Source organism: Marmota marmota, unplaced genomic scaffold (assembly GCF_001458135.2).
Source record: "Marmota marmota marmota unplaced genomic scaffold, marMar, whole genome shotgun sequence".
NCBI classification, from domain to species: domain Eukaryota; kingdom Metazoa; phylum Chordata; class Mammalia; order Rodentia; family Sciuridae; genus Marmota; species Marmota marmota.
This window is the reverse complement of record NW_026000142.1, coordinates 26,195,684-26,210,807: the sequence shown is the minus strand read 5'-3', so window position 1 is coordinate 26,210,807 and position 15,124 is coordinate 26,195,684. Positions and strand designations below refer to the sequence as shown.

The 15,124-nt window shown below is 36.4% G+C and overlaps 1 protein-coding gene across 1 annotated transcript in view; it reads right to left on the bottom strand.

Moving 5' to 3' along the window:
- Reln (reelin) overlaps positions 1-15,124 on the bottom strand; it is a 470,436-nt gene extending 455,312 nt beyond the window's left edge. Inside the window, exon 1 of the mRNA XM_015488375.2 lies at positions 14,899-15,124. Coding sequence (XP_015343861.1) covers positions 14,899-15,124 — 226 coding nt within the window. The remainder of the gene's footprint in view (positions 1-14,898) is intronic.

Here is a 15,124-nt window from a genome sequence, read left to right as displayed (position 1 = left end):
ATACCCAGATGAGGGGTGATGGCAGTAATGGCAGATTCTAGGTGCTTTTTAATATACAGCCAGAAAGACTGTAGTGATGGATTGAATGTGGATGCTAGAGAAAAAAGATCCAAGGACTAAGTAGTTATAAAGACTGAGCTGGCATTAATAGAGCAGGGGGGTACTCCAGAAGAGCTAGTGTGGGCATGTCAGAGTAAGGGAGACAAGAAGCTCCCACAGCCAGCTGAGCAGAGATGATAGGTGGGTGGTAAGACTGGCAGGCACAAGACAGTCAAAAAGTCATTTAGGAGTCAGTAGCATGAAGATGGCAGGTAAAGCATTAGAATGAGTGACATCCCTAGGGATAAAGGGTAGATGAAAATAGAAAAGGAGAAAAGATAGAGTCCTGGGCACCCAACACTGCAGAATCAGGAAGAAGCAGAAATAGCAAAGGAGGCAGCAATCAGAGACATAAGAAAGCCAGAGCATGAAATCTCAGAAGTCAGGTGGTGAAAGTGAATCAAGGAAGAGGGATTGATCATCGGAGACAAGTTCTATTTCTGCTCTGGTCCTGAAAACCTGATGGAGAGAAGCATTTTGACATTTTCCTAGTGAATATAGAGATGATTTTTCTATAGTCTCTGTGAAGGCAGAGGCATGCACTCACTCATTTACCTTTGATAGACTCTTGCAGAATGTTAAGATTCCTGATGGTCTAAAGTGAAGAGGTGTCAACAGCATCCTAAGGTATCTGGGCTTTTGGTACAAAGTCAGGCAATCTGCACACCATGTGAAATTCTCAGAAGAGAATGACACTCCCACAAAACAACAAACTGCAAATCACTTTTAGGCTAGATCTTTATGGATGACAAGAGGACAGTTCTGCTACAGCCCAACCACTAAGATTTGTGGTTTGAGGAATTCAGATCTAAAAACCAAGAAAGGAAAGGTGTCAAAAAGGATGCATCCAGACTGTGGGGCCAGAAAAACCTTTCTCCTGGTTGCTGCCATCGAGATACTTTTAGCAGTTCACCATGCCCAGCCATAAGACACTGGCATCATTTGTAAGTGCAATGTTTGGACTTTCCTTCCAAATCTAACTCACCTTCTATTAATCAATCCTTTTGCCTCTTAGCCAGAATTGACTCCTGCTGCTGGACACCAGAGTACCCTCACACGCCTGCCACCTCTCCCAACTGCACAGTGCTACAGTCTTTAAAAGGTCATAACTTTTCGAGTTAGGTTACTTTTCCAAGGGGGGCAAAAAAAAAAAAAAAAGAAGTTTATTTTTCTGAAAACATTTGTCTTAATCAAGGTAATGGATGTCTTTTTAAATTTGATATATATTTGTCCCATTAGTTTACAAAATTGAGGATCAACTTTTCTACCAGTGAGCTACATCCCTAGCCCTGGAGATTTTTTAAATTTCATAACAAGTATACAATATATTGTTACTAACTACAGTAACCATGTGACACAAAAGATCTCTTGAACTTATTCCTCCTGACTGAAATTGTGTATCCTTTGACTGACATCTCCCTACCCACACCTCTGCACCCTCAGAGGCTCCGATAATCAACATTCTCCTCTACTTCCATGAACTCAGCTTTTTCAGATTCCACATTAAAGTGAAATCATCTGTTTGTCTTTCTGTGCCTCACTTATTTCTCTTAGCATTAACATCCTCTAGGTTCCTCCACGCTGAATGACAAGATGTTCTTCTTAAAGGCTGAATAGAATTCTATTAATGGCTGCTTCTACAGGATGGCAACCAAGCACACAACTCATTCAAGATTTCCCATTCTAACTAGTTTGCCAAGCTTCCCTGTTGCTCATTATGCTGTAGAAATGCTTGGGAATGACTGTTACAGCTGGGAAAGAATCAACTTGCATGAGCAGAAATCACTGTACAATGCAGACCCAGTCAATAAGCATTATTTTAACAATTGTAAAGAGTCTGATCTCTAGAGTATTTGCATTTTGTTTCAATGAATACAGATGGCTATCCCTTGGGTACTCATTAGTGATACCAATTTTGAATCCTCATTTATTTTAGTTTTCTATAAGCTTAAAATATTCCGTAATTTAGGTGGAGTTGAAGTGTCTGCCTCAGTTTCTATGAACAGTCTTGCATAAACCATTTATATTTTAAAGAAATACTCTAAAAATTTTAACACCTGCATCAGGTCAGATCATCAGGTGAGCAGTCTTGTGGCTTCCTACCGGCCTACCTTGAGCTCAGAGATTTACTAGAGCTACAATTTAGCATAGCACATCAGAAAAGGAGAGAAGGAAAATAGATCTGGTCCTTTGAGACTGAGAAAAGAAAACATCTGTATGTGGAACCTTTCTAGATTTTTGGTGACTTTTTATAAAGGTTCAAAGTCCTTAGAGTTGTTAAAAGTTCAATGATGAAAGTTTTTTTTTCTCCTCGTGAAAACTTTCAGGCCCTTCATAGGTTCTAACTAGGCAGCTCTGAATCTGTCCACTGCCCTCTGATCTTACTTCTACTAGGGATCAATGGATCTTGGTTCAGATCTGATGTCAAACTTTGGCATAAACTACAAAGGTAACAAATCAGGAAACATTTGTATGCTAATGGAAGCACGAGGTAAGGGCAGATCCTGCTTCTTTTCACTAGACACTTCCTAGCAACACTTCATGCTTTATGTCTCGCCTGGTAGGCATGACATCTAGAGCTGAGTCCTGTATGTCCTCCATGGCAGGAGGTAAATTATTTGGAGGCAAGGGCCTGAGTGCTTAGAGGTTGCTGGGGTTTGTTTCCCCCCTCATTCAAATGAGCTAAACATAAAGTAATTTTTTAAAAGACCTAATCCATGTATGAAAAATAACCCTAGAAAGTTAAGTACAAAGTAAATGTTATTCCATTGGTTTGATATCACTGTATGAGCAGGACTTTTGAGTACTGAACAAGTCAGACATTTCAGAAAGCTCTGGGTTATCACCAAGTACTTCCATTGTATGCTATGTCAGTCAGTTTCACAGGGTGATAACACCAAAAAGAGCTTCCTAAAGAATGGAATATATTACAAACAGATAAACTTCAATGCAAATCTCTTAAAATGACCCTTTCTAAATTTTAAATTCTCCTCTCATAGTCAAGTCCTATTCAAGTTCTATTCAAGTTCTATTAGTGAAGCAAAGAACAAATCTTATACAATTTATCTTAAAATCTTAACAAAAATTATATTCTCAAAGTGTTAAAAATAAATTTTGAATAAGTTTGAAAATCACCTTTTTATATTTTAGTTTGCCATCATACTTTAAAGGCATGTTAACACTTTCAGAAGAAGGTAAGCTAGATGACATCTTTGCTTGTGCTTTATCTAAAAAACAATGTCTAGCCAAAAACTATGAACTTGGTGGAATTCCTCCAGCCTTCTTTGACATGAATAACATTTTCCTGGTTTGATGTTGCAATCTTATTTAAAGATTCAATAACAGATTACTTAAACTAAAAAGTTTTTTCTCAGCAAGAGAAACAATAAGAGAGGTAAATAGGGAGCCTACATCATGGGAACAAATTTTTACTCCTCACACTTCAGATAGAGCCCTAATATCCAGAGTATACAAAGAACTCAAAAAATTAGACAATAAGATAACAAATAACCCAATCAACAAATGGGCCAAGGACCTGAACAGACACTTCTCAGAGGAGGACATACAATCAATCAACAAGTACATGAAAAAATGCTCACCATCTCTAGCAGTCAGAGAAATGCAAATCAAAACCACCCTAAGATACCATCTCACTCCAGTGAGATTGGCAGCCATTATGAAGTCAAACAACAACAAGTGCTGGCGAGGATGTGGGGAAAAGGGTACACTTGTACATTGCTGGTGGGACTGCAAATTGGTGCAGCCAATTTGGAAAGCAGTATGGAGATTCCTTGGAAAGCTGGGATTGGAAACACCATTTGACCCAGCTATTCCCCTTCTTGGACTATTCCCTAAAGACCTTAAAAGAGTGTGCTATAGGGACACAGCTACAACAATGTTCATAGCAGCACAATTCATAATAGCTAGACTGTGGAATCAACCTAGATGCCCTNAGAGAGAGAAGAGGGAAGGGGAGGGGAAGGGGGATAGTAGAGGGAAAGGCAGCAGAATACAACATACACTAGTATGGCAGTAGGTAAAAAAGTGGATGTGTAACCAATGTGAATCTGCATTATGTATATAGGGTAAAAATGGGAGTTCATAATCCGTTTGAATCTAATGTATGAAATATGATATGTCAAGAACTTTGTAATGATTTGAACAACTAATAAAAAAAAAGAAAAAAAAGATTCAATAACAGAATTAGCTTTTAGTTTTGTTTTCTCTTTCTTGAAATTACTTTTATCACTTATTATTTTCCCTTTCCAGAAATAATCATCATTTCTAAAAATAAATGCATTGAAGTATAGATTCTGAAGCAAGATGGGCTGAGAACTCCCACATAGAACTTTTGCAATCTTAAGCCAAACACTTACCCATGACTTAGTTCTTGCATCCATATTAGGGAGATAAAAAGTACCTACCTTTAAAAGTGGTTTCTGTGAGAACTACAAGAATTACTATATGTAAGGCATTTAGACCAGTGCCTAGTATACATTAAGGGCTACTTTAGGATTTGCTGTTATTGTAATTCATTATTCAAAAGTCTGTTAGTTGCCTTTTTTCAGTTTCTATCAGTGCTCAATATAGGAATGTGAACCCACTTTTTCTAAGAACTGAGAACCAAGTAACTTGCTTATATTTCTCCATCACAAACACTAGACATATAACATATTTTGTAGGATGAGGGTACAGGAAGTGTTTACACAAACAAAGGAAGTAAGAAAAGAACTGGAACTGTGACCATAGGATATCTCAACATTCACAACACAGATGGCCTAAACTAAGCGAGTACATGTTCAGGTAAGACCAGACGTCTGTTTCCTCTGTCAATACATTACAAGCAAAAGAAATGACAAATTTGGATTTGGCCCTGGAGGATGAGCCAACAATAACAAACAAGGTTAAGGTTAGGCAGAGCTCAGATTTACAACCATGTCACACATCTATGTAATTTAAATGTCAACAGGATTTACATATGGTGACACTGCATTTTAGAGAGATAGGAGAGTCGGGAAATAAAGTTCAGTGGCAGAAACTAACAAGCATTAATTGTCAGTGCATGAGAAACTCCAGAAATTAGAGGTCAGGCATAGGTTACCTTTTCAAAGCAGAACTAGAAAAGTTCACATGAAATGTACCATCATTGCCACCTGCAGAAGTAACATACATTAAGGGATGTTTTGAGAATTTTTTTTAAAGATTAAATAAATTTTAATTTATTGCCAAAAGTTTCTTAGAAAACATCTGAGTTCCATCAAGATCACCAAAAGTAATCCTATAAAAGGACCAGAGCAATTCAGAGCTTGATACAAGAATTGTAAGTGATCTACAAGAGAAGGCCAACTGGGTCATTGTTTAGAATACATATTAATTATGATTACATTAAGCTGCATATAACAGAAATGTGACCTAATATGATAACTTTTCTTATAAGAAATCCAAAAATTATTTCAAGACTGTTCTAGCTGTCTGAGGATATAAATAAACATCCAGGCTTCCTCTAAACTTCTGATCCATCAACCTTTATGTGGCTATTATCCAAAAGGTTACAAGATGACTGTATCATTTTCTAGCTAGAAAAAATACATAAGGATACAGAAAAAATCTTCTAAGACTTTTAAAAAATCCCCTTTATCAATTATTTCAAGAGCTTCCCAAAGATTACAACCAGCAGACTTTATACTTCATATGCCTGAATTACATGGAGCTATAAGGAAGCCCTCAGAGATATTTTTAACTGAACATACTGTTGATTTGAATAAAATCAATTAGTAAGAGAGGGAGCTCTAGTGATGACTGGGTAGACAATAATTAATATATGCTTCAGAATGAGGCAGTATGAAGCCCTGAAACCGGACAATCTTCCTCTCATAATATCTACGGAAGATGCCAACAATACCAGGTGGCATAAATTGGGTGAAGAAACTTATGAATTCTGGAATCTGCCATTAAGATCATCTAACTCTACACTTCCCATACAAGCTACTAATAATGGTCATTGTCTACCAACATCAACTTTGGTATAGCAGACAGAGTGCACTGGCCAATGCTTTTATCCTAATTAGTATATTTTTTATTGTAAATGAATTAGCCTTCCAGTTCACCACCTGAACACTCATGAACCTTAGTTTCTGTAGGCAGTCTGATAGGCAGACTCTGGGTCTACTATCAAAATCAATCTTAGTTCTAATTTTGCTGAAATAGATTTGTATTTTAAAGTTATTTTACATAGCTTTGTAGAAATATGTTATAGAATTTCACAAAATATATTAAATTGATGTTTTTATTTAACATCTTCCCCAAGACAACCACCTAAACACACAAATTTTTAGTTGTTATCACAACCAATCAACTCAAGACAAATAATTAATAAATAGGAATGTTTGGCTTAGGAAATGTCTAAATTAACAAAAGTTTTGGTTGGATAAAACTATACTAATTAACTCTACTATAACTACAGGCAAGTCATACATCAGTTTGGGATGGGAAGCATTTTTTAATCATTCACAATTGGTAATAAGCTTTGTCCTAATTTTGTGACCCTCCTCAATATAATGTATCTGAAATTTCACAGGAAATGTGCCATACATTGACAAGGCACAGAATGAACACACATGAGTGAGGAACCCTTATCTGTATAGGTTGTCCTTATCTCAAGTAGAGCAAATGAACCAGATGATAGCTACTGTCACTTAGTAACTACCTACTGTGTGTGTGAGGTACTTTATTTATATTGACTTTTTTAGTAACTGCCACTCTGAAATATGACAAATATTACTTCTATAATAAAAGAAGGGGGTTTGGGGATATAGCTTGGTGGCAGAGTGCTTGCCTAGAATGCGCAAGGCCCAAAGTTTGGACCTTAGCATCACAAACAGAAAAAAAAAAAAAAAAAGTGAGGAAACAGGGTTACAGAGGTTAGTTCATTTACTACAGGGACACCTGTAACATATGGGAGAGCCAGATATGCACAAATGTTTGTCTGCTGCAAAAGCTTGAACCTACACTGTTGTACCTCTCTGGGCTTCGCTCTTAGGTTTGCTAAGTCTGGGTTCTTGGCTATGGAATCTCTGAATTTTTTAGCTGAAATAAACATTAGAACTCACATGGTACAAAACAATAAAACAGATTTATGTTCAATAAAGACTACAGTACCTCCCTTCCTGACTCTCAATCTAGCATTCTTTGCTTTATTCCACATCGACCCCCTTATTAAGTGCCAACAACCTGAAAAGGATGGCATCACTATGTTGGAAGCTACACAACCATAATTAAGAGCTTTGCTAATGAGACCAGCAAGCCATGAGACAACTTGAAATGACAGAGCAATGATAAGTCAGGCCTCCATCAATTTACTAGACGAATCCTTGGAGCACTCAAGCTTCCAAGATATCTCCAAATTGAGTGGCCTTTTGGACTCATACTAATTCAGTGTGCATTTCTAATTTCTGCAACACGTACATCCTATTTGTTTCTATGCACAAACTTCAGATTCTGTAGCCTGACCACATAACTGATAGCAAGGAAAGCAGCTAACTCAGAACTAAACAACTATAGGCTGGAAAATTCTTCTGAGAGATTTCATAGTGGAGGAGGAGGGAACCACTTTTCTTAAGTAATAACTAGCCCATAAATTGAAAAATAAGCAAATGTACTTCATAGAAAGATAAAATTGATATTTTAAGAATGTATTATATAAAGCCTACTTATCCACTTCAGTTACTGCAAATAGCAAATCAATATAATTGTTTATACAAATGCAGTGACATTTTTCATATTATAAAGGGAAAAAAAGGAGTAGAGATGGTGACAAGTGGAAACCCGAAGGGAAGAAAGAGAAAGAGAAAAAAAAAATTAAAAGCAGCAGGGAACAGTGACACATGCCTACAATCCCAGCCATTTGGAAGGCTGAGGCAGGAGGACTGCAAGTTTGAGGTCAGCCTCAGTAACTCAGCAAGACCTTGTCTCAAAACAAAAAATAAGCAATGGGGTTGTCACACTTGTCTAGCATGCACAAAATGGTGGTGATGATGATGATGATGATGATGATATAAATTTAAAAAGAACAGAGTTGTGAAGCAGAAAAGAAAACAGAAAAAGAGAGGGAAAGCAGGGGTCCATGACACAGAATGAAAAAGAAAAAGGAAAGATAATGTGAAAAATGAGGAGAAGGGGCTGGGGTTGCAGCTCAGTGGTAGAGCAGCACTGCATATAAATAAATAAAACATCCATCAACAACTTAAAAAAATTTAAATAAGGAGGAAGAGGGATCAAAGGAGAGAGCAAGAACCAAGGTGGAAGGAGAGGGAGACAGAGCAGGAAAGGCAGAGACACTGAATGTGGCACTATTGGTATCAGTCCTTCTCACATCCCTTGGTTTTTATAATCAACAATCAGCTGTTTCAAATATGCATCAGCTCTCCTAGAAGTCCTTTAATCAATAAAGTTGCATTTTTTTCAATGAAAAGTTTTATTTTTCTATGTAAATCTGATTTCAACATTAAAGGATATCCAGGTTTTTAAAAGCATACTTTGCAAAGCCTGAATCCAATAACTATCTCTTTGTGGCATTCAAGGCTACCTAATTACCTTACCTTTGTCTTTGGATGATCAGAGCTGCTTTGTACCTCAAATCAACATTTGCACTTTTGTAAAAACTCACCTACCTGCTATACACACATCCTCAAATCCATTTGCTATACCTGGGTCCTACCACTAATAAAAGAGGAAAAAAGTATCTTTAAAATAGTAGAGAAGCACACGTTTAAAATAATTAGGTAACCAACAGGAACAGCATTCAGTTCTTCAGAAGCTCTGCCTTTAGTGAGATAGGCATGGCAAGTGACATAATGAAAATTACTCTGAGCCACACACGGACACCAAAGGAAGATAACTTCATGAGGAATGAATGTCCTTAGAGCCAAGAATTTTTTCATAAGTACATCATTGCTGTGTTTAATCAGCCACATAGGATATTTTTTAATGTTATTATACCTTTAAATTTTTTTAAAAAAATTCTGTAGTTGTAGATAGATAAAATGCCTTTATTTTATTTGTTTATTTTTATGTGGTGCTGAGGATTGAACCCAGTGCCTCACATGTGCTAGGCAAGTGCTCTACAACCAAGCCATAACCTTAACTCCTAGGATCTTCATATTTGAAAATTTAATCCCAAATTGTAAAAATGTGTTTTTAAAATGGCTTTGTTTGAAACTGATAAAATCGCTGGGTGTGGTGGTACACGCCTATAATCCCAGAACTAGGAGGCTGAGGCAGGAGGATCAAAGTTCAAGGCCAGCCTCATCAACCCTGTCTCAAACTAAAATAAAATTTTAAAAGGGCTTGGGGTGTAGCTCAGTGGTAAAGCACTCCTGGGTTCAATCCCCAGTACTACTAATACTAATACTACTAAAAATAAATAAATAAAATTGATAAGATAAAAATCAGAGAGTTTGGTTATTTTTTGAATGACTTTAAAATCAGGTGGAGGGAATGAATTAATAACCCCAGTGTTTCTTGGAACACAAATTTAGATAAATGCATTTCCTTTTTTGTTAGTGATGTGTCATTACTCAGACATAACACAAACTCCTTCTCTCTGTTCATCATGAACCTGCTGTTCCAATCTAATGCACCATCTTCCTTCTTCTCCTAATGGAGTGTAGGGTAATCCACTGTTTTTGTTTCCATAACACATTAAGAACTTTATATTTTTGTTTTGAGTATATGTATAAAATTTTTAAATGTAAATGTTCAAATTATACTGGTCACTCAAGTTTTGTTTTAGCAAAAGCTATTTGAAATAAGAGGGTTATCATATCAGCAACTATTGATACAAGATTTAAAGACACAATAAATTTCAAAGTAGCATTTAAAATAATCAGAAAACAATCAAACAATTGTGGTTTAATATGCAAATCATGACATAAGACTCCCAGATCATTCTATAAAGTTTACCAATTCTCAAGAGGAAGACAGATTTTAAATATTTTCTACTGAATAAAATTGATTTCTGAAAAATTGAAATAATACTAACTTTAAAATCTTATTAAAATATCCATCATTTTATTTTTAAAGAAATTGGAATTAGATAGTTTTGTTTAAAAAGTATATTAATGATTGCAATAATAATCTACCCTATTTTATTCTTTTACGTTTTTAATGAAAATAAAAATATTTTAAAAAATAAAGTTCACAAAAATTGGAAGGAACCATCTTAATTAAATGATTTCTAGTACTGAAGTGCTATGAATGAAGTAAAAAAATTCTGCCTAAATAAGATGTTTTGAATTAAGATTCTAAAGACCTAGTTTAAGACTAGAATTAGAACACACAGGGAGAATATAAATTACATGAGGCAAGATTTATGATTTCAGAAACAATCTGAACCACATCAGTAAAATGTGTTTGAAATAAATTGTAGACAGTAAGATGAAATATGTGACAAGTAGAGCAAAATGCTTTAAAATGCCCAATTTTCATAGTCATATATAAGCCGGACACAGCTGCAGTTCACTTATAAACTGCACTTGACAAATGATTCTAACAGTTTAAATATGCTGATTCCAGGATGGAAAACATATAAAGGACAAAGAACCATACATCTGATCAACAATGCCTATTTTAGCCATAGCAGATTACTTTAATTCAAATAATAAAATTACTCCTTTGAAAGCAATTAAATCTAAGAGTATATTTTCAAAAATCATGTCTGACATAAATATCATTCCTGTACATGAAACGTCATTACATTGTTCTTGCTTTGAATAGTGATTTCTAAATAACAACCAGTTGATTTCAAAACATATGTAAACTGCCCTTAATCCTTATTCTAATTATGCCTTTTTAAAGATAAATGTTCAGTTTTAGCAGTGGGGAAATTATTGTCCTGCCCTGCCCACATATTTTTTTTTCCCATAAATAATGGAGTGGAAATGTAGAATAAAAGGACTACTGATATTGTTGCTAGATTTACAAAATACAATAAAATCTCCCTTTTAAAACAGAATGCCCTATCTCCAATTCAGTTCTGCTGGAGACATTTTTTTTTCCTTCAGTCACCATTTCAAAGCATATTTCTCACTGTTAATCAATACTTGCCACATTTTATGTCACCAAAGTGACAGGGATTCTAGATCATTCTAGATATTCTGGTAAACTGTTTCACCAAAGCACAAGTATTTGGGCAGATGCATTTACCTATTCTTGGCTTTCATGCACAATGATTTTCTAAGGAATGACCTCTCCTTTCTGATGGTGACTGAGTAAAGTCATTCGTGTGAAAGGGCAGTCCTTACTGAAATGACTTTAGGGGTACCTAAAAGGTTTTCTATTCCAAAATATAAGACTCCTCAGTGATACCAACATTAATTTAAGAAAAAAAAGTCCTTCTAGAGTTGCAAATAAAACTGGGGGAGAATTTAATACTGAGGAATCACATCCACTACAGACAAATTGGAGGCCAGGAAGAGGGGTTTCAAACAAAAATGGCAGGTATATACCTGAGGGTGCAGGTAAGGAAGAGGGAGTATTGTGGGAGATGGAGAGGCCAGACTTCAACCCAACCCTCCCCCTTGACAATACTGAGCTTGTCCCTAGGAGAGAACAGTGCCTGAGGCACTTCTGGTAAAGAGAAAGGCTACTTGAGTGGATCATCCAGGTTTTTGTTTCCTATTTTCTCATCACTTGAAACTTTCTGGGGGCGGAAAAAAAAAAATCCAGGTTTGGAGCCTGGAAACCACATTACAGAAATTGACCTATGTTAGGATTTGTGCCCCACCCCTTAAAAATGCCAAGGAAAAAAAGTTCTGACTCAGAGGCCTTTCTAATTCAACATGATATACATGATACCTCTTTTTTGCTGAGTTCCTACCTTGTAGTATATTCATGGAAAGATATCATAGTTCATCATGACCAACAGTGCCCACAGGAAAATCATATACAACAGAATTTAAAACATACAGGAAGATGAAAACAGAGATACCAAATGATACCATTTCGTAAACACATGAAGAGTTTGTTAGATGTAACCACACACTGTTGATAAAGCCACAGATATTACAAATAGATGGATAAGCTACTTAATGTTTGAAAACTGTGCTAATTCTTACAAACTTCACGTTCTTCAGTACTATATTTTGTCTTTGTGTCAAAGATTTGACACAAAGAAATTTTTAAATAAATGGGATACATACAGGAACTTATAATTTTGAACCATATTTTTTCTAGATTGTCACACAGACCATGTCCCAGAGGGTCACCGACTGATCTATGATAATGCACTTCTGTCTCAATGCATTCTTTCTAGTTAAAAAAAACAAAACAAAAACACTCATAACTATCAATTCTCCACCCCAAAAACCATTCATTCAAATGATGAGCTCAATGGAAATTATAGACAGGACTGATTTTTCCAGGATAACTGCTAGATTAAGAAAGTTAGAAATCAGTTTTCAAGCTAACATTTTACAGATTTCTTAGCTTAAGTAGATTTTTTTGGCCAAATGGCCTTCCATTTTTGTCACATATCGAAATGAGCTAACTACAAACGTATATTAGGTTAAGTTTTCCTATCAGCAAGTCAATTCTTATAGATGCTATATAATTAATTTTTAAAATTAATTTCCAAAAGTTTAAAAGTAAGAGACATATTGGCATTACTTCATTTTTAAACAACTTCTTCTACCTTTAGAATATTTTACAGGAAAAACTCTCACTGAAGGCCTCTAGCTACCAACAGTCCAAAAATCTAAATGCCTGATAAAACAGGTAACAGGTATTTAAAATTTGATATCATTCTCAAAGTTTATAATATTTTGACCTTTCAACTTAATAATAAAATTTCTCTACTTATTTTGTTGGCAGAAAAGAGGTGGAAGTTTTGACTCCCCCCACCCAGAATATCTGATTTCAAGTATTATTCTTATTTTATAATATTCATTCTTCATCAGACTTAAGGACAGAATTAAAGTAACTAACTGCAGAGTAAATTCAAAAGCTATAGCATATGTTAATGCTTTTATTCAGTTTTCTACATGGCACTTACTCTACAAAGGATGCTGAAAACAGAAAAAAAAATAAGACTTTGTACATCACATAGTCTTCCATTACAACCTGACAATCATACCTTTTAGCCTAATCCTAATTCAGTGACTTGTCACACTCATTCACAAGTAATAACAGGCAAACATCTTTACTAAGGGTCACACTAAGTAAGGACAGGCTCAATCAATCAGTCTTTGAGTTAGGTCTGGTTTGCCATCGTGTTGGCTGGTCCTTAATTTAAAGGTTTCCATGACCACAGAAAAGCACTAGATTGTTTTTTGGGAAGAGAATGCAGTAAGTATTTTTATTAAAATACTGTACACGTGGAAAAATAAGAATTCACACCCCATTTGAATCAAATGTATGATATGTCAAGATCATTGTAATGTTTTGAGCAACTAATAGAAAATTTAAAAAAAGAAAAGACTAGTTACAGAGAATTAATCTTCCAAAATTAATTATAAAATTCCACACACAAGGTTGACACCATGCCACAGGAAATTGCAAAAGTAGTGTTTTAAACATCTAGGAAGCATTTATTTAGGCTAAAATTTTAAACCAGATATAATTTTTTAAAAAATAGAAAACTCTATAAAGGATTCTTATAATTTTTACATGCATGTCTGACATTCCAGCACCCCACAGATTACCTTCTGCCATGTCAATACCTGTTAGCCTATTAGGGAAAGAAACTATGACAAGAGCTTACTAGATGATAGTTTCTATTTGATTGGGTATAAGTACTTTTGCATTGAAATTCTAATTAAATAGTGCCTGTCACTACTTAAAAGCTCCATAGATGTGAAATGTTCAGAAGTCCCAGCAGGAATAGAGAAAATAGACAGTATTTTTATTTTTTCACATACTCAACTTGTAGCTTAGAATACATGCACTACATGAAATTGCATTTCTTGAAGGTAAATTTTACTTCTTCAAAAATGTTTCACCTTGATGAAGGACTGCATAATGATCCCTTTTAAGAAGGGATCCTCTTTTTATAAGGGGCTTTCAGCTCCTACCTGGAAATTAAAGCTGTTTAGATAAAAGACAAAGTCATTACTAAATATCACAAAGACAATGCTAACAAGAAACACCACGTTAAAAGAGAGAAATCAGAAAAATCATCAATTGCTGACATTTCAAACGACTAACTTAAAGAATAGAGCTGGAAGCAGCCGCTCCATTTCAGGAGGGCTGTTTGACACTGAATGGAAGTAGAGGGAATCCCGGCTGTTGAGCAGCCGGAACTTCGCTGTGGGCAGGCGGGTGGCATGGGGCTGCCACAGACCCGGACGCTTCAATCTGTCACCAGCCTGTCTGGCAGATAACAGTGACAGCCTCAACGCCACCCCAGGACCCACCAGAGAGGACCAGGAACAGGACAAAGGTCTGAAATCCAAGTAATGGGGTTAAGAAAGGAAGATGTGCAGGTTCACTCAACGTTTCAGCTGCAAGAATGAGGAGTGATGGGTAAAGACATAAGCCTCCACTATTTCTCAGGCGTTTAGAACAAGCACCAGTACATTATGAAGAGATGTGTCAGGGGAGTGTGTAAGGAAGGGGTGGAGAACAAATCCCAACTCACAACTCCATTCTCCACTAACTTTGTTCTCTCCCCCCAACAGAACGCAACGCTGGGGTAAGGTTTATCACGATTCTTGTTGAAATGGCCCCTCAGGGGGAAGGGGATAAAAAGCTGCGCTCGAGGGCGAACTGGGGAGGCGGAGAGCGTGAAGATGCTGTGGTACCTACCATGGTATTCCTGTCCCGGTACGTAGTAGGTGGGGTTGCCTGCAATGTGCAGGGAAATGAGCACCTCGCCCTGCTCCCCATCCCCTTCCAGCTCCCCGTGGTGGGTACACAGGAAAAAGAAGGGCGAAAAGCGGGGGTAATACCCCACCGCCGCGCGCGCCCTCAGCGTCGCCCCCAACAACAGTGCCAGGAGGAAAGTCCGCGGGGCCCAGCAACTGCGCTCCAT